Source organism: Pleuronectes platessa, chromosome 4, assembly GCF_947347685.1.
Source record: "Pleuronectes platessa chromosome 4, fPlePla1.1, whole genome shotgun sequence".
NCBI classification, from domain to species: Eukaryota; Metazoa; Chordata; class Actinopteri; order Pleuronectiformes; family Pleuronectidae; genus Pleuronectes; species Pleuronectes platessa.
Genome location: NC_070629.1, coordinates 14,987,207 through 15,008,392, shown reverse-complemented (window position 1 = coordinate 15,008,392; position 21,186 = coordinate 14,987,207). Strand labels below are relative to the sequence as shown.

The window sequence follows — 21,186 nt, the reverse complement described above, 5'->3', positions numbered from 1 at the left end:
CTAAGCAAAAAACCTGTGCAAACTCCCAGATAATACATTCACAAAATGACTGAGGTTATTATTAACTTACACTGAATCGTAGGAGTTGTATGATTACACCGTGAAAAGGTGGCTTCACTGAGATAACATTATGATATGATAGATATGTGTGAACCAAGCAATTTGCACTTTCTACCCAACGCTGCCTGAGCGTCCTCTCGGACTCACCCAGGTTTGATCCAGTTTTTTTATGATGATGAACGCCACGCCGGTGTTACATGAGAACATTTGCCCTGGTGTCAGGCAACCTGAGTCCGACCAGGCCTCCACAAACGAGCACGGACGAGGCCATGAGGATGGGGATGGCCTTGGTGATGCCGACGAGGGAACCGAAAAACAGGTTCCCAAGGACGGCGGCGAGCTTACACAGAGCGTTGCAGAACCCGAAGCCTGTTCCTCTGTGGAGAGAGGGAATCAGGGATAGAAAGCATGTTTAGACAAATATATATAAAATATAAAAAACACATTTGTATATATTTTTTTTGATTTTTTGTTTTAATTCTACATGCAACGCTTGTAAAGCTAGAGGGAAATATTGATTTAATAACAGCATGATTGTGCTAATTCAACAGAAAAGGAAAGTTGGATTTACTGTTTTTTAAATTCCAATGTTTTTTTTAATTTGTACAATTTACAGGTCTTTATTTAAAGCTCATATTTTTGCTGTATTTTTTAACAGAATTATTCCAGCAACCACAGCTGCCAGTGTTTTCCGTAAAATGTAAATTTTTATCTCGGAGTGTGTGATAAGTCAGCTCACCTCCTGGAAGTAGGGAATGACTCAGTAGTGACCACATCCAGGGAGTTCCAGGCAGAGATGCTCAGGCCGTTGTAAAGGCACAACATGAAAATCATCATGGACTCACTGGTGCCGAACCACAAGAAGAAACAGCTGATGCCCGACAAGACCATGGAACCACCTGATTGACAACAGTCACAAAGAGAGTGAAGGAGCAGGAGTTAGTGCATTTGTCCTTCATTTGACTAATGTTCAGCTAAATTATTGGAGCTATAATAGAAATTGCCTTCATACTCTGTGATGGATGCTACATCCATATCATGAATCATTTCAGCATCCTACAGTCAATGTGAAAACCAATTACTCAAGTGCACACACAAACACGAGCCCGGCCCTCGCCCCTCTCTCTTACCTAACATGGACAGACGGCCAATTTTGTCCATGAGAAGGGCGGAGACGATGTTGCCGGGCAGAACAGCCAGGGTCCCGAGGAAGTTGATGAAGTAAACCCAGTAGGCGCTGTAGTCGTCATCAAAAGTCATCTGACAGCCTGTCTTGTTGTGGGTGAAGGTGCTGTTGATCACCTCTGTGCCGTCGATCAACTTGGTCTCATAGATGTCTGCAACAAAACAGATCACTCGTCTATCATATCTGTAATTTTCGAGCAGATTTTTTCCTTTTTCTACATTACACGACTTTCCCTGATGAATCAGAGAACCTGAAATATTGCATTGAATGAAAGAATCTGAAATCCTGGTGCCTCACCTGTGTTGAAGAAGAAAGCATCAATGAAAGTACAGTTGCGGAAAAAGGAGCCCACTGATGTCACATCATCGAAGTAGCAGTTACGAAAAGTAGAGTCAATGAATGTGACGGACTTCAGCTTCATATTGATGAATCTGAAAAAGAACAGTAAGATTCTGCCTTTAATATTCTATCATAAAAGTAAAACAGATACTGTTCAGTATCATCTAAGACTTTAGATCCTGAATCTCCCTATTTGTCTTGTACAAGTGTTCACATTTACAACTTCATAATATCCGATTTTGCCTCCTCTCATCATGCTGCTAAGTTGACCTACCGGTCGTTGATAAAGAGGCCATTTTTGTGTATCTGGTTCTCCAGGGTGAAGTTGAAGGTGAAGTCCTCGATGCGTTCATTGCTGTGGATCTTCACTTTGGAGGCGTAGTCATCTGCCTGAAGGTGTTTGATGACATCAGGGAACCAGACTGACAGCCCATAATACCTGTAACCACAGTGAGACATATTCTGTTTGTAGATGCTCTCCTCGGTTACCAGACCGACAAAGTAGAACACAAGGAGACACCTGCCGTTTCCATTTGGTTTTAAAAAGTGTTTTCAAGCTGTTCTTTTCTCTCTTGCTGCTTTTCCTTCCTATCTCTGTGCCAGTATTGATCCACACACTCTGATTGATTTCGAGACCATGCAGCCTCTGCACAGCAGAGAGATCAACATGACAGAACTGTAATATGGTTGCGAGTCCAGCTGCCTGGTGCTATTATCTGACCCAAGAAATTAGACTTGTCTGGTTTTTCCACGACACAAATTTCAGCAGAAAGGAGCTCACCCAAATGACAGTGTGAACCACACCGTGGCAAGACGCATCATGTTTTCTCGCATTGGGTAATTGAAGCACTTCATCAGGTTATGATAGATCTAAAGACAGACAAGAGACTTATTACATGTCATGTGATCACAAGAAAAATGCTGGGGTTGAGGCGGAGGACAGGAATGTGTTTCATAAAAGGAAATAAATTGCTTCTATAAAAGAGAACAAAAATAGAAATAGTTACCCCCTGTGTTTCAGCCTTTATCCGAAAGAAAAACTTGGACACTGAGTTGCCAGACTCAGATTGCATTTCAACCAGTTCATCCAACTGTTTGGGGATCTTGATCCTGTTTACCTGTAAAATGAATCATGACAACCAGTATAACTAGACATATAAAGATAAGATAAGATAGGCTTTATTAATTCCAAAGTTAGTAAAGTAACGCAATATAGAAAAAGGTCCAGTCGAATAACTAAGTGAAAAGGAAAATATAAAGTGTATGCAGAGTAAATAGAGAACCAATGCCTAATAGAAATAATAACGTAATCACAATATTTGGCGACAGATCAAGAATTTATGAAGGGGCCAAAAAGGGGCCAGAAATTACATAGAGGGGAAACATCAATGTCCAACATCCAGACACCGTTCCTGATTCAGTAAGGTGCACATTTAAGTCATTCGTGGTTTACTGTTAGCTCTATAGCTTTGAGCAAATATTTTTTGTTAGTGTTGTTCATAATTGACAAAAAATGTTTTGAAAGAAAAGACTTCTGACAGGGCAGGGGCACTTCAGGGGCCAATCAGATTTTAGCTGGGGCCAGTCCCCCACTTGTCCTGCCCCTGTTCCTGCTCCTGACTTTATTAGGAAAATCAGGGCAGGTCTATATTCAGGGTAATGTTAATATCGTGTGTTCATCTCCAGAGTGAAAGCATCACAATATAATATGACAGTAATGAAAATCCAATCAGAATCAGACAAGTGAACTTAAACAGCGTGTACTACAGTAAATGATCAATTCAAGAAACGTGTTGAATAAGAGGCTTTCCCAAAAGTGCAGCCCACGCAGCACATAAGCCTGAATGACACAAAACAGCTTTCAGAAGCTTCATAATTCAGATACGATCCCGCACGGTGAAAGCGTAAAAAAACCTGTCCCAGTGGTGGCAGAACATAAGCCTCTTTGCTTCCTTAAGCATCAAGGAAACCCGGCAGAGACGGCGCCGCTGTAGAAGCAAACACTCACGGTGAAGACTTTCTCCGGCTGCCCACGCGCTCTCATGTTGGTGTCGTGAATCTGTTTGAGGATCATCCAGGCTTCATCGTGCTTCCCCACCTGTCAGGAGGGAAGGCGAGGGAGAGGAGGAGAAAGAGAGAGGACGAGATAAAGCATGTGTGCGGCACACAAAACACAGACTCTTTGATTTCTCCCAGATGGGCCAAAATGATGAGAGTCACGACAACAGTGACTCACTTTACTTCAAAGGCTAATTATCCAGCAGCAGAAAACCTGCTGTCACAGATCTTAGCTTCTATTCTGTGGCTAAATGTCTATAAGCCCTGGATTCAGATGACTCACTGAGGTTTGGTCTCATCACTGTGAAAATGTCCAAATGCTCTTATATTTGCTCGATGTATCTTTCTCGAGATGGTGTGTGACACAGTACCGTGGTGTGTGGAAATGCTCGAGATACGGATTCAGAAGAAGTGTGAAAGCTGCAAAACTGTGTCATTCTGTTTACCTCGAGGTAGAATCTGGGGCTTTCAGGCATGAAGGTAAGAGCCACCACGGCACACACACAGGGGAGAGCGCAGACGACCACAAACACCCTCCAACTGTGAAACTGGTACGCTGAGCCCATACTGAAGCTCCAACCTGTGAGGGGTGAAACAAAGAGTGACCGTGAGAATCAGATAAGGACAGATGACACGGCAGAATAGGAAGTGCTCTTGAAGTACTTGAAGTTAACATGACAAATACCACATCTTCTTGCAAGTGCTGAGTACAATCCTGAATCTGTGAAGTAAATAAACTAAACCTGGTATAGTTAAGATAATTTATATGTGACCAATACAGCAGAGATGGAATCTGACATGCAACAAGGCCATTGCAGTTGTCTGACAAAATAAAGCTGATCATTATATTGCACTACATAGAGAGTAATAAAGACAAAATAAAGCAAACACTAGAATAATTACTATAACTGTAACAACAGTTTTCACCATAATATAAATGTGATGAACTTGTAGTTGCGTATTTACACTCCCAGCATATACAGACACAATAGCTAGTTGTTTCTGAATTAAATTTCTTGCTGCTGAACAAATATTCACTCTCTATGTAACATTGATTTTGTCTCCACCACCTACTGAGGAAGGAAGCTTATCTGCCCAGAAAATGCCTGTTCACCAGCTAGTTTCTATCTGGTGCTGGTGGAAGGTGAGAGTGAGCCAACTCAGTACATCTACCAACAATAGAACCAGAACAATGAGTTACAAGATGCTATAAAGCTCCATGTGGAGCTGAGTAAGTGCTGCACAGTGTGATGGTAATAATCATAAGGATTCTCAGTGGATTTGTCGTATGCAGTGACTCGTCACAAATACAAGTGGTTTCTTGTTATTTCTTTTAAAAGCTGCTTTGACATAGCTGCTGACAGAGTCCCACAATGTTATCTGCTGATAGCCACTGTTTTTAACAAACCAAAACCATGGCTTCAAGAGGATTAAAGCTGTGATATACTCTGTGGCTCTGTCACTGCAGGCAACATGTCAAATTTTGTGTCTGAATGCAAATCTGCACCAATGTGAAAACTTTTAATTTAGAGAATAAACAACGCAGAATAAACGTTTTAATTTTCTGTAAAAAAAATAAATATATATATAAATATTTGGCTGTATTTGTGTTATGTCTTTTTAATTTTAAAGTTTGAAAACTCAAGACTTCTTAGGAATCATATATATATATATATCGGCTGATATTTTGGTATCTGATATTATTCAATCCCTAATATAAGGAATCTCATATTAATCTCAAAGTTTTTGTTGATCTCACAAATAATACTAATGAACATTTAACATACTATTACATTACATGTCATTTAGCTGACGCTTTTTGTCCAAAGCGACTTACATTTTTAGTACACTCAACATTTATGAGGGGCCATTTAGGGGTTCAGTATGCAGGCAGCGTCATGTTGGAGAACGCCCGCTCTACCCCCTTGGCCACACCGCCCCCTATGCCCCCCTACTATGGCACTCCCTTTTTTTTAAACCCAGAAATGTTTGTATTATACATTTATAAATTATGCTCTCAGTAGTAAATTATAAATAAAAATGATACTTAATAAGCCTTGAAATTAGGCTTTTAGGAAGCAGTGCCAGTGACTAATATTAGATGTTGAGTATAATGTATTATAGTGATGTATCCTCATCACTGGCCAATTCTAAATGTTGTCTTTGTATCTCACTCTGCAAACACAAAGGATCTGCAAATAAAAGATGGCATTTAAAGGAGCTCTGCACGACCGCAGCCTTTTTTATACAGAGACTGTGGCCCCGGCAGAGCGATGTGTTAGCTCTGAGATGAATGGCTCTCCGGGGGAAGCTGAGAGAGGTGCAAAGGGACAGGTTAATTGAATGTGTAGGAAAGGAATTGAGTGTTTGCTGCTAAGTTAAATCTTGTTGCACCTGATCTCAGCCCACAGGCAGTCTCCAAGAATCATTAATCATTGTACCCTACCCACACACACACACATACAGACACATATACCCACGTGTACCCACACAGAAAACCTTGCGGTGACAGAGAAAAAAAGCAAAGACATTAATAACATGAATCACCATATGCAGATGACACTGACACAACTAACATAATTCTATAATGCCACATTCCCACCCACACAAGCAAAAACAAACACATAAACATTCATCCACAACAAGGCACATTTTCCTTTTCCTTTTGAAAAATTACAGTTAATTCTAAAACCCTTTCTAAACCATTCGGAGAAGAAAAGACAGACAGATATTTGCAAGAAAACATCCCACAATCTGTAATGCAATTTTTTTTCTAAACCGAACGGAGATGTTTCCTCATAGACCTTAAAAGGCACCGGATATGATATTCAATTCAATTTAATGATTTAAGAATGCAGATGTATGTGTTGTTTCTCCAAATATTGGATTGTTTGATGCATTCCTTTTTTCAGCAAAAGTTTATCACATAAAAGTAACAGAGAGAAATGCATGTGATGTAACTAAAGTGAGGCTTAAGTGATTCCAGGGGGTGGAAATACAAATGTACACTACAGAATATTGTGCATCTAGATCTGTATTTTTGCTGGTATTTTTTCAAATTTTTTGGGAGGAAGCACAGAAAAAGGGTTGTCGTGACAGTCGTGACCTCCCACGTCTCTCGACAGATCGTGCCTCATGGAGATGCCGTTCCAGAGGGAATTACACCATTATTCATCAACAGGCGTGGGAGAGGAGTCAGAGGGTGGGGAGGGGGTTAACACTAATGTTTATGCCAAAAAAACAAAAACACTGCTTGGAATTAATCTCCCAGCATATTAAAAATCCGGCTTTGATAGCAATACATATCAACTATAAAATATGTATTTACAAAGGAGTGTGGGCGTCCGTTCTAAGTGGTGGATGCAGCTAAAAACAGAGCAGAGAGATGGAAATGGAAATTATGTATTTTGTATCTACTGTATATTTACTAGACGTGCAATATTTGATGTAGCCTATAGAACACTATACAATGTGCAAACAGAAAATATGTATCGCACAGATTCACTGGCCAGTTTAAAGTAAAGTTTTTGTGCTGAGTAATCTTATAGCTGCTGACTCATCTTATGTGTGGGACAATTTACATGAGACGTGAGTCTTTGATTGGGTGTCACTCTCGTTTCTTGTTCTTTTGTTTTGGGCTTTGTTGGGCTCCAGGAGTTATGGCTTAAATAGATGACGTCTCACCTGTCTGTATCCCTGCTTTCTCCGAATCTGAGTCTGAGTGTTTATTTCCTGTGTTTTTGTTTGTATGTGTGTGTGTGTGTGTGTGTGTGTGCGTCTGGAGTGACTCAGGGAGAGAGAAATAACAAAGAAAGGGATAGAGTGAGACAGAGTAACAGAGAGAGAAAATGGAAGGAGTTGTTCAGCAGTGATTGCCTTTTCTTACGGATATGTAGCGCGGCCTCGTGCCCCTCAGGGTTAGTGTTTCGCCCATGCCATTGGAAATCTCATTACAAGGATTATGTACATAATTGACTAAGTTTATGGTTGACTGAGTCAGCAGTGCTACACCTCACCCAGGCCGAGATACTGCACAGAGATAGTTAGATTTTTAGACGAAAATTTGTGGTTTACATTTGAGAAGGCCTAAGTGACAATCTACAATGTCTTCAAAATATAATACAAGTTGAGAATTTGGGGATGATTCATCTTTAATCTGTACATCTGAGAAGTGTCTAATGATGTTACTCTTTGTGGTAGGTTTGCCTGGCAGCGAGTAAACCCCTGCAGCCCTCCCGTCAGTGTGATGAGGATCTGTGCCAGGCAGACCTCCTCCAGGTCTCCAGCTGTGAGCCTGGCAGGGGGGCTTCTGGGAAACATTAGGAGTCAGCGAGTGGAGGAGATAAATGAGATCTCTAATGGTGTATTAAACACCCATGCCGAGGCACTCGTGTTTCAACCCGTCGCTGACACCAGGAAGTTTCGGTTCAAAGATGTGAAGGTATCTAGGCGAGAGGGCTTTTTCTGCCCGTCTTAGTGCCGTTGGCCGAAAGCACTGCAGCACAAACACAAAAACCACTGGTGAGCACTGGGGTGTTTATGCAAGACACGTAGTTCCCTCCTCAGAGAGAGGGAGGCAAGAGTGGTAGTGAGTGTCAGAGGGAATAAGAGCAAAGTAAGGCCACTACCGTCCCTTCAGTACGATATCAGCTGATCTGACAGCAGAGTTTCTTCATGAAGACTCACTCTGCTTTCACCAGTGTGCTTCTGTATCTGTACATCCATGACGGATGATAGAAAGCTCTGCATCCATGTGTGCATGTGTGCATGCGTCACTTTGACTAACATGTAAGTCTTTTCTAGAAAAATTATGCGATTGTTGTCACCGTGTGTTCTTAGGTGCCTCTGTGCATGTGCGTGTGTGTGTGTGTGTGTGTGTGTGTGTGTGTGTGTGTGTGTGTGTGTGTGTGTGTGTGTGTGTGTGTGTGTTTTAACTCGAATGACCTCTTATGGTGTCAGATGTTATTGCCTTCAATTTCCCTTGAAGAAGACCTGGATGTGCACTGTAGCCCAGTGAAATATCATCCATGCCACTTACAGCCACAAACACACACACACACACACACACACACACACACACACACACACACACTGTCTCTCTCTCACTGACGTCACAGGTTGGCTAAAGCATGGTCTGGCCATAAATCACCTCTAGCTGTAGCTTTGTCCCATTAGAGCAAGGAGAAAAACCTAATTATGCTTGATCAAGAAGAACACTCTGCGGAGACAGAGAATGGAGAGAGGGGACGGGTAATAAAAGGAAGGACAGAGGTAGAGAGAAGGGGAGAGTACAGAACAGGAGGAGAGGGGAGGCAGTAAAAGGGAGGGACAGCAGGACAGCAGAAAAAAGCAGGGAGAATGAGGAGAAGAGGAGAAGAGGAGGAGAGCTCCATTCGCTTCCTTTTGTTTCCTTTTATGATGAGTCCAGCTGATATCTGACGCAGTGCTGTCATAAATCACGGCCCTCATCCTTTCAGCGTGCGTCTGCTCTGTGGTATCCATGCATACGTTAATCTCTTAACCTCTGCCTCTCCCTGCCTGCAGCCACTCAAAGATATTAAGTGATTGATTCTCGTGGAAGGGAAGACTGGCTCTTCAACCCAGGGACACAGGGAGGCCTTACAGATTTTTAAAAGGCAGCCAGGAGCTCGGCATACAGTCACATCACGCCTGTTCTCTTACACTTGCCCTGTTAGAGCTTCTATTAGATCGAACTTTATTTGATGACTGGGATTTCTCACATTCTGGGTGCACGTTGCGATAGTTTGTGGTGAACTCACCGTAGTGTGGTATGATGGCCCAGGCCATAGCAGATGCATAGATCTCTCCAATCATCCAGAACATACACAGCCAGCTGAGGTGCTCTCCTCTTTTCTCCCTGGACAACACCTCTGCAAAGAAGGAGAAGACGATCGGCACGGCACCTCCTATCCTGCAAGAACCACGGAGAAAGGGACAGTGAGTGGGAGTAAGGCAGCTAGAACCAAAAACAGGGGAGGAAATAAACCTTATGTTTTACATTTCTCACATACAGTGGGTTTAGGGAATTTATTTTAAATGCTTTGCCTTGATCCCTCATTCTGTGGTTCCTTTAACAAGTATCAAGCACTGTCTAATGGACACTGTTCAGCTTATTCACATTTTACATTTGCTTTGATGGCTCATTGTTACTAAGGAGATACAGTGAGCATACTTATCCCCAAAAGATAATATAAAAAAAGGTCCTCATGACTCAGTGGCATACGTTGCATTGGCAGGTTGAAATAGCCTTTTCAATTAGTCTGAATGTCCCTGGGGACAATGATGCAGATGCAATTACCAAATTAGCTCTTAGAGGAACAGCTACACTGACAAAGAAGAGGACACAATAAATCACCTTCTGTGCTGTGTTGCAAGGGGATGAAAACACCATCTGATTGGAGGTTAGTTTGAGAGATTGTAACATTGTCTGAATGAAAATGAAAGTTTTCTTCGAAACATCGTAGGCAGTGCTAGTTTTTGTTAAGAAGGAGAGAAACCTTGACAGATGGGTGTAGAGAAAACCCCTGATGATAAAACACTCAGAATCAATCGGGAAGTGAGAGAGAAAGCTTCACATAATCATTAAAGAAAACTGCTCTCAGTTTTTTCTCAACTTCAAAATGATTCAGTTGAAATCAACAAAGGGAAAAATAATTAGGAGAGACAGAGCCATGCCAAAGGAAACACTCTTCCTGATTTTGGCACTGGCGCACACTTTGTTTTTCCGACATGTTTCCAGACAGTGTGACCGTCCCGTTGACCGTCCTCACCGGCCCCACAGTGACCTCCACTACATCAAGACTTACCCGAAGCCTGCGACGAGGCGGCAAAGGAGGAACACGCCGTATCCCTGGACAAAAGATGACAGGAAGGCGAAGAAGCCGTTTGTGGACATGCAAATGAGGAGAATCTGTCTGCGGCCAACTTTGTCAGACATCCCTCCCCAGAAGAGCGCGCCAACCATCATCCCCAAGTATACAACACTGCCTGGGGAGAAAAGGAGAAGAGAGGGGCTGTGATTCTTATTTGCCTTTATATACAGTGCATCTCTATGTTCCTGCATGCTTCGGTATCTAGAACTGCTCCGATAGTTGGGGAGTTTTTAAAGATGATTTTGGTGCCAGTGTTCTCTCAGTATTTTTATTTTATTTGTAAGAAAACATTTTTTCCACATAAAATTTGCTTGATTATCTTCACACACCTATACAAAATCTTTGGGAACAGTATTAGCATTACTATCATTATTAATTTTGTGAGATAGTCTGATTCAAACATCAAGGAGGGTGGTATAATCAGGCAGATGCGGCAGACTTTGTGTTTTCTCAGAGGTGAACATTTCATTCACGGTAAAAAACAAAGTAATAAAACTCAGGACAACGACACAATTAATTGAATAGAACATATGCTTCAGCAACACAGCTTCACTTATCCTTGTGCTGCAACACAATCCAGCTTCTCATAGCCTGTAGGGTGTACAATACAAATCTACACTGCTTTAGCCAGAGCCATAACAAAGCAGGTGGAGCAGCACAGGACTCTGAACTCACGCAAAATCAACTAACGATCTTGTACAAATCATGAAGTTCATTTACATTTGTGGATGTATATGAAGAATCTGAATACATTTTGATTCCCTTAGAAAACTAAATAAACTTTACTATTTAAAGTGAAACCCCTACACCTGGTTTGGCTCAGTGATGTCAGCCATGACATCCTCAACACTTTAACAGTCAGGAAGTGCTGGGCGGCCTCCAGTCCAACACCATGGATCTGAACAAAGGCACAAACAAACTAAATCTACAACATAACAAACTAACGATATCTTTAAACCACTCGTGCACTGACACTCGCTAACACTAACAAACTTGGGATAGTAAGTGAAGAAATGTTACAACAGCAACAGTAAATGATTGTGAGACAAATGATTTCTGGGCTTGGGTTGGGTTTGGCCATGTTGGGCTATCAACCTTTAGGTTCAGACCCAAAAAACAGAAGGCCCGTTGGGTTCAGGTCGGGCTCGGTTAGTATACTCTCTGGCTCGGTCGGTTTTGGACAGAAAACTTCATTCCCCAGAATAATTAACTGCTGCTCACTTCCTACCTACAGTTTAAACAGACGAACTTCGCAGCTTTGCATTTACCATAAAACTACTCATTGGAGTGAACGTCAACTTGGTGAGGCGAGATTTTGAAAATATCTCAGCCTAAGTAGATGAAGGCCGACCGAACACTGACTCACAGCCAAGAGGAGAAACGGTGTCCTCTAAATGTGCCTCCGCTGGCAAATGGTGAAGTGTCAAATTAAAATATGGAGCAACATTAAGCTTGTGCCAGTGTGAATGACTGATTCCTTATGGAAAGTTTAATTTATAGAGGATCATGCTGTTTTGAAAAGAAGTACAAATGGATTAAAAATAGCGGCCAGATACGCACACACACAAACACACACACTTCTACCAAATAACACATCACACCTATACTTTCTACTTTGATTATGACAGGAAGATATGCTAGATGTACAGTTTCCTAATGGAATCTGCTGCTGCTCCGACTGGATCCTTAAACCTGTGGCACAGACTGATGAGAAAGAACCTGATACCGTGTAAAAGCACTCGGCCGCAGTAACACACACCAACATAGAGTAAATACAGTGTGTAATGAACTGAAAACAGCGTGTGATCATTGAGGAGATAAATGTGAACTGTACTGCTGGGTGACTTCACTGAACGGCCCTCGGCTCTTATAATCCCTCTCATCGTAAATGGAATCAATGCAGCAACAAACCGGCATCGATTTCTCTCACTGATCATCATAATTCTGCTCTTGAGAGAGAGAAGCCCATCGTTGCTGCTTTAGCCGACATTGTTTCTGGTATTTTGTGGTTAGCAGCAATTTCTGTTTTTGAGTTTTCCCTCCTTATTTAAAACGTGGATTCATTTATTAACTGTGAGGTTTTGTCTCAATCCACATCCTTACCATAGACTGTGTGTAAAGATGGACGACAAGATTGCTCCCAAAAAGTGAAGCAATAGCATCTCTATTGCTCCCCAGTGGCTGGCTGCAGTATAGATCCTAGACCATGCCTCCTTCATGTTAGTGGATGGGACATGGACCACACTAAAAAGTACAGGTTAAATCTTTTCTTATAAAGAAGGAAAATAATGTTCTTTCATTAAAGGTAGTTCTTATCCAATCTCTGAGATCATTGGCTAAGGCCTGATGATGAATTAGCCTGTGTTTTTGGGCTTCCGGTGTAGACAGTGCATATCCAGGCAAGTCTTCTGTCTGACAAGCAATTTTTACACACAAAACAAAAACACTGATGACTTTTTTAGGTCTCTTATGTCCACACGACATTTTGGCTAATCTCTATTTCCACTTATGTGTATATAAATGTTGTTAAATCTAAAACCTAATAGCCGATGCATTTCAGTCCATATGTTACGCTTCTTTTGCTCTACACATGGACTCTTTACTTGTGGGCATCCAAAGACTGCTTAAACGTGGACAGTTTTAGTTTATTCACATGAAGAATCTGTTTATAGAGATTAGGTCTCATCACAGTGCTGCATGTCCCAAGGGACTATGTTTCTAATAAGCTTAGTTATTTGATGCTATAAAAACAGGGCAAAACATCCCGATTGATAGCTGAGACCTACTCGTGATGGGTCGAGAGTGTTTGTCGGCAGATGCAAGATTGCGATGTAAGTGTCCTGTATAATTTGACTTAGCTTCTGGATATTGGGAGGAAGTGGAGATGCGCCGCCATCTTTATATAGAGTTTATGATCCAGATCAGATCCATATAAAACAGGTATTTTCAATTATTTGAACATTTTAAGTCCACACAACAGGAAGGAACTGTGAATGTTGCCATCTCGTCCCATATGGACAGAATGACTCTGCCGAAGGGACACTTTGTTCATCCCATTACAATAATCTCTATAGCAAGATGCATTTCCTCTCTGTAATGCAGTCTGCAGTCAAGTCTCTCTCCTCTGCTGTGAACTGATATGTGTTTGACTCTCTCGCTTCAGGGGTCAAAAACACAGCTATCCGTCACATTTGTCAGCCATCTAGATCCTCCCTGAAGGTGCCATCAATTCAACTCTAAATGAAACAGGAGTCTTCACTCCTCACTGTTCACATTTGCTTCAATGAGGAGAGGCTAAAGATCCAGTGCACAAGCAAACACCCACTGGCCTCCCATTTAAATGTCATTCTTCCAAACAACCAAGGGGTCTTTTCATTTTATTTTTACACTTCCCATTAAAACAATACATTTCTTTTTTTTCTTTTAATTTTTTTGGTTTTAGAGACAATAGCACAAAAGAGGCAAAGAAAGAACATCCGGTCTCAGTTACTTAAATGCCATTAATTTATAAAGGCAATAAAACTGTTGACTCATGAGCACGTCGCTCACAGGACACTCCATTACGTAATGAGTTCATTGACGTTCAGGAAATAAATAAATTTAGCTTGAAAATAGCGCAGACATCCCAGAACATGATGATGTCTCATCACCAAAAGACCTGAAAGTTGCTTCTGAAGGAATTAACCTGTGAAAATGACGACTCATCCTTCCAGCAGAATATCGTCTCCTTTGGCTCCAATTTATTTCCGAGTCACACTCTGTGACTCGGTGTGACGTCAGACAGATACAGTCACCTACTCTACAGTGTTGCGATCAAAACCGAGCAGTTGATTTGACTCCAAAGTAAAACACCATGTTTATAAAGGTAACACACACTCCATTGATGATAACTAGAGGTTTATGATCCACTCTATTTCAACAGTATAACACTATTTATCACCCATGAAATGTTTTATTAGACTGACGCTGAGGCTACTGTCAATTTGTCAATACTGAACACATTGGTAAGGATCAGGCTGTATCACAAGAGCATTTTAACAAATGAAACCCCTTCCCTGGGTTCTATCACCTACTACTGCCCCACCATTGATTTAGTAGAGCTATAAATGTGGCTCCTTTTGTCACATGAAGATGGATAGAAATCAATAGACTACAATTCAAGACTGAAATGTTCCTCTGAAACTGTGGAAAGCGTGAAAATCTAAAGGTTTGATTTCCTACAGTGCAGAAATGTATTCCGATCAGACATGTTAGAGGTAAATATCCTTGAATGGACGCCAGCTGGTGCCGACGTCTCAGCTCAAGAGTGTAAGATGCAGCTGAATTCTGACTCGATGACCCGTGGAGATGCTGAGCACCATCAGAAATGACAGTGTGTCAGGAGACCTCTCAGGCAGACGCAAAAGGTTTCGCCCCTTGACACTCAGTTTGAGATGTCAAAACACATCTCTCTACGAGTGGCTAATATTCAGCAGACAAGGTGTTGTTCTTTCAGGATAAGATATGGAGCATAAGAGCTACGAAAACACACACCGACACTCTCTATGACTTCAGAGATGGTACAGTGACCTACATTGAATTCCAGGAGACTTACTCCTTACCTGACCACAACCCTTAACCTAACCTTAAAGTAACCTAAATGTAAACCTATACCTAAGCTTAATGTAAAACTAAACTTAACCTAACCTTAACTTAAACCCTAACCTAACATGTCTTCACCTTAAAATTTCACAATTAACATTAGTTGTTTTTTGTCCCCATAAGCTCCCCAAGACAATACACAAACATTCCTATCTAATTTATAGATTGGAATATCACACACACTCTTTTTGTGAGGCTAAACTGAGGAGCTGCAGATAAAGCAGGGAAGATGACAAAAAAAATTCAAATGAATACGAGAGCAGGCACAGATGCAAGCAGATGAAATATGTGTGCGGCAGAAGAAAGAGCACAAGCAACAAAGAAGGGAGGGGGTGGACTAAAGGGAGAAAAAAGGGTTATGAGGGAGGAGAGTTCAGTAATTGCTGGATCGGGTGAGAGAAACAGAGTGAAGAGAGGGAGGAGAGGGGAAGGCCCCGGTGCAGCGTTTTCTGTCCTGTCACATGTGGAGCCCCCTGAGAGCCGTCGGAGCGCTGAGCTGCATCACGACCTCTTCTCTGATTTCATGCTTTCATGCTCTTTGCTCTCCGCGGTGCAAACGGTCTCAGCATCGCCCAAAACACCCGTCATGTTTTATTCATAATGATGATACTATCATACAACCGTGCACCTGGTGCGCACTACATCAACGCTGTGGTAGCTCTTTGAAAGTGTTCCTCTCCTCTCTCTCTCTCTCTCTCTCTCTCTCTCCATTTCGGTCAGTCTCTACTTATTTTATCTCCATCTCCCTCTCACCTCTCCTCAGCTTGTTGTTGCCTCCCTTTACCTCCCTTCCTCTCTCTCTCGCAGCGTGTGCCCTCTCCTATCGTTTTTTTCCAATTTCTTGGCTCACTTCTCATTTTCCCTTCCTCCACTGTGCGTCCCTCTCATTTATTTTGCCTTCGTTTCCTCTGTGCTCCACTGGCATCAGCTCCTTTACACTGAGCAGCGTGTAATCACATTTGTACTACATGGTGTCAGTTTGATCGGATTCATGCCTCTGTCTTCTGCCACCTCCGCAGAAAAACAGATTGAAGCTTTTTGTCACATTTAAGTCACATCAGTGGGGGCAGGATTTCAATGAAGTCTATATGGAAGTAACTCATGGTGGGGCTTAGAGTGCAGGGTTTAAAATGACTCCCTCAGCACCAGTAATGATCCAACCTTCATTACATTAAAGACTATTAATAATTCGCATGAAATACAGCGATGCCATGAACCTCCGATAAGAGCAAGCTGTTAGACATGGTTTACTTGTGGCTGATATTGCTGGTGGCAGCAGGTTTGGTCCATATGCTGAAATGCATCACACACACACACACACACCCTTCCTCTCCCACGCTAGCTGCACTACTCAAGTAGCGTAATCTCCGTAGTGACGTTGCGAGCTTACTGCAGTTTAGCCATGCTCAGCTGCCCCTGGACCACCCAGTCCCGCAAAGCCTGCCAGCTGGCTCACTGAGACAGAGGGGGAAAGATGGAGACCGAAATGCATAGAGATGGAAAATGCAGCCAAACTGAGAAAATAGAGATCAGACGACAGTAGGGAAGAGGAATAAAAGAGGAAGTTAAAGTGGTAACAAGAAAGGAAGAGGCAACAGTAGAGAAGGAGAGGTGGCAAGTTCAGAGAGGGATGTGAGGGGCGACTCAGCAGGGGAGAGACAGACTCAAGAGAACAAATAAGTAATGATGAGGGGCGATGCGCTCCCTTTGTCTGCTGTATCTGAGATGATAGCTGAGCCTCTCCCGCACATTGTAGTTGCACTGAATACCACCAATCTTCCACCTCTCCTCTCCAGTCCACCAGCTCCTCTCTCCATTACTCCACTCTAACTTGTCTTTCCTCCTCCACCTCTCCTCTGAACGTTGCACGTACTGCGTCTCGCCGTGTGTTTGTTTTTCCCTCTCGTGTCCTTTACCCACATCGTCCACTGGCATCTAGAGGACTTACAGTGATTCACCTCCTCCCGCCCAAACTCTCCGTCCTCATGTCTCATTAAAGATTCCCCCGAAGATCTGGATACGGCTGGGACCAAATTGAATTCAGTAATCTAATCAGTATTTTACTCATCCATCCTGTTCGGGCCTTTGCGTTTTTCGTACTGCATTATCCCATTACGCCCAGCTCAGTCCGCGCAGCCTGACTCTGTCACTGCCTGTTATATGGAGCTGCACCATGGAACTATGGTGGGAGAGCAGCTCAGGTGGAACTACACAAACACTAAATGGATTTTTAATCCAAATGCTTTCAGACTCTGAAATTTCTAATAGAATAGATAATTTCATGTTTTCAGTGGTCAACTGTGTTTTTAAATGTTTGATTTATTTGGATGTTACCTGTTTCAGGGGGTGCTATTTGTCTCCGTCCAAGCGACAAAAGATTTGAGAGAAATCACGCAGTTTGAAAACAAGCTGAGCCAATCTGAGCACAAGCTGGGGCTTTTGAATGAAAGCAGTAGAAAATCTGATTTCTCAATCAACAAATGTTAAGGGGAAAATAACATATCACTAAAGTCCAAAGCTTACATCTCTCTCAAGCAGCTGCTGATACGCAGACATCCATGAGATAAATTGTTCTGCATTAATAGCCAAGAAATGCGCTTTGTCTTTTATAATCTATTTAGTAGAAGATATTTAAAAAAAACTGATTACAACAGAAAGTTCACTGTAACCTGGAGGAGGGTAACCTCATCTCCTCTGCAACATCTCAACTCCTTCTTTGCAGACGACCAGTATAGAGTCACCAGCACAGAGGCTCCAAAGATGTGAGAGAACCAAACTGTCCCCAGACCTCTGCAGTGTGCGCTCTGAAGACGTTTCTATATATCCACAACTCCAGTAGGAGGACATCTTATGGTGAGGCTGTCACTAATCAAATAATAGCTTCATTGTCCTGTTCTGTTAAATAAAGCTCAACCAAATGAAAAATGTGATCATCCCAACCAAAAAAACATTCTCTGATATAATTGGCCACTGTTAATCTCTGCACGTCAAGGCGATAAGATATTACCATGGCACCTGCAAAACATCAGCTCGCCACATTGGGTTGGCTGTAGTTAAGTGTAATTAGTGTGGAAAACTCCAAAAGGATAGCAGCAAGGTCATAGTAATCATGTAGGCTATGCTCAGACATGCACACACACAAACACACAAACACACACACAAACACACAAACACCAATCATGTTCACCTCAACAGGGAGGAGCCTCTGGGCAATCAGTGGGAGAAAGGAGAGGGGAGAATGGGGGAGGATGGGAGAAGAAAAGAGGCACATAGATGAGAGGGTGAGAGGGAGGGACAGGGGGTGAGGAGTGGAGTCACGAACAAGGAGAAGCAGAGCATAGAGCATGAAAGCCTCCAGGACGTTGCTTGGCTATAAAGAGGAAGAGGAGAGTTAACATGGATAGTTGGAAAGCGACGGAAAAGTGAGGATGCACAGCATCTTGTGAGGATTTATCTCTGACTCCACACGGACATAGAAAACTATTTTATCAGATATACTCCCAATATGCAATAAACAATATAAGTAAGTCATAATCATCAACTATAAGTAAAATCTAAATTATGATAATGAATGTGTGTGTGAAGTATTTATTCTACACATTCACCCTCTGAAATCCAATTTGTAAATCTTCCTCTCACTGCCTCCGCCCTCAAACTGGCCCTGTCGTATCAATTTGGCGTCGGATGTTGCGGCGCGGTTGATGTATTGTCACGTCTGACTGTGGCAGTGAGTATGAAAGGTACCGCGCTCCTGATTTAATGTCCTCGCCACTCGGACACAGACACAGTGAGTCTGCCCCTGCACACACAGCTCTGTGGTGATGGATTACACACCTGCAGCCATGAGGCCTGCTGGGACTCCTGCTCAACACAAAGAGCTCAGAGGGAATACTAGCTGCCTGCTTAATCCTGGTGCGGAGAGCAGTGGACCGAAACACCTCACACACGTGGAGAAAGACTATAGGATAGAGTGAGAAAGAAGTATGACCCTCCCTTTCGTCCAAGTGGCAGGCAAATTAAAATCTCGTCTATTTTACATGTAACATGCTAACAATAAAATCAATTTAGTATTCTTGCATAGTAAAATCCTTTAAAGTTGAATGTGGTTGTTTTTTAATTGCATGAGATGCGAACCCAACTAAAAAGTCAAAGTGCATATCAAATACATTTACTCAACGATAGTCCATAATTTCCGGTAGTTCTTATCACACTGATGCATGTTCAATGGTTCATGTTTCTGGTCTGGTTTTAATAACATATTTGATGCTATTAAATTAGTGTAAAACTTCATATCTCACAGCTGAGACAGATTCGTAATTGGTCAAGCACATGAATGGGCGGGAACTCAATGCCACGAAACCCGCTCCTGATCGCTACTGGCTCCAAAAGATAACATTGAGTGAAAGATGGCAGCATTTGTATTTAGGAAGTTTCGGCTCCTGGATTTCTGGATAGTGGGAGGAAGAGGAGAGGTGTCTTCCATACACTCTATGTTTTAGGCTTGAATACTATTCACAGTTTGGGATCAATTGCACATTTATATTCAAGTGTGCCCTGACCACCAGAAAAAAGCTTGTGTTGTCATTATTAGTGCTGTCACTGCTTAGTTATCCACCGTACCGAAGATAACGTCTTCTGATAAAGTGATTTATTTCGGAGTAACAGGGTGATGAAATTGAAGTGACACTTTTAATCACATGCAGATCACTAGTCAATAGTCTCTGAAAGGGATCATCCATCAATTCAATCTGCCTGTACAACAAAGTTGTTGAACAGTGCCCAAGATATCCAACATACCAGACATGGGTCGAACACTAAAAACACTTCAACTTGTATGTTTCTGCATTACCAGCCTCACACTCTACATCACCACTTTGAAAAGTAACACTTTCTGTTTTAAATGTGTAGTCTCCAGGCTCAAGCTGATATATCCGTCATGACATCAGTATGACATCATAACATATATCCCAGCTGTATCTATACCCACAGTTTTCATCAAAAAGATGTAGCCTATGTTTTTATTAATAAGAAGGGTCTTGTTATTGTAAAAAAGGATGGGTCGAAGTCTTCTGCATGACCTGAAATAAAGAAAATGCATGTATGTGTGTCCTACTGCAAGTATTATGTGTATGGGTTTCTGCAAAGTATGCAGTAATAAGACTCAAATACACACACATGAGCAGCCTTACCTAGCCATCCGGAGCTGGAGTTGGGTACACACATGTCTGTCTCTGCACTGGGGAGCACGAAGCCCACCACAAACACCTCCACGCCGTCTGACATGAGTGCCAGCCCGAGAACCAGGAACAGCTGCCACTGGAACCTCCCGTGGCCACACTCCTGGATGATGAGCTCGTACTGTTGGGCCAGCTCCTCCTCATCGGCCTCTCTCTCCTGGTCCAGCTCCTTGCGGTCCCTTGTGGCATCCGACACCAGCTGCCCCAGCGCCACCTGGCCGTCCTTATGCTTACTGTCTCCTGCCGAGGGGATCCCCTGGTACTCGCCCTCGTAGATCTCGTCCTCGTCGTCGTGGCCCTCTGTGGCGTCGCTGGAGCCCTCCTCGTTGTCCTGGTTGCCCTCTCCGTGCTGCCGCGGCGGGTTCTTGTAGAAGTCCTCATCCTCATCCTCCTCGTCTTGGAATCGGCTGTAGTTGCGGTGGGACGAGTACTCATCGGTTGCGCGGTCCACCGCCTTGCCTACTTTCTTCGTTGCATGCCGCTTGGCCTCCTTGACTATGTCCTTGGCCCCCTTAGCCAGAGAAGTCCTGTTATTGTAAGTGTCTTCCATTTTGGCTCCGCAGGTAGGTTTTCACAGGGCCTCAATAGATACTCAGCAGAAGAAGAAAAGGGGGAGAGGGGCAAGAGAGGTGAATGTACGCTGACGGGAGGATTGTAGGAACGGCGAGATCGGTGGGTCTGAAGATGCAGCCGGGGAAGGAAACTCTTGAGGCTGCAGTCACCACGGGAGATAACCCACAATGGCTGTGGCAATCATTGGCCTGGCTGAAAG

The 21,186-nt window shown here is 42.8% G+C and overlaps 1 protein-coding gene across 2 annotated transcripts; it reads right to left on the bottom strand.

The window, feature by feature from the left end:
• Positions 1-253: 253 nt before the first annotated feature.
• Positions 254-20,964, bottom strand: sv2ca (synaptic vesicle glycoprotein 2Ca). 2 transcript variants are annotated; one of them, XM_053421202.1, is made up of 12 exons: positions 20,367-20,964; positions 10,471-10,651; positions 9,424-9,575; positions 4,090-4,223; positions 3,594-3,683; positions 2,593-2,703; positions 2,367-2,455; positions 1,860-2,024; positions 1,544-1,677; positions 1,191-1,397; positions 800-959; positions 254-437 (listed from the first exon to the last, which is right to left on the bottom strand). In XM_053421202.1, exons 1-12 carry the CDS (start codon positions 20,962-20,964, stop codon positions 254-256), a joined length of 2,205 nt encoding a protein of 734 aa, XP_053277177.1. The 2 variants fall into 2 exon arrangements, with proteins under 2 accessions (XP_053277177.1, XP_053277178.1); XM_053421203.1 differs by lacking the exon at positions 1,191-1,397.
• Between the last annotated feature and the right edge of the window lie 222 nt (positions 20,965-21,186).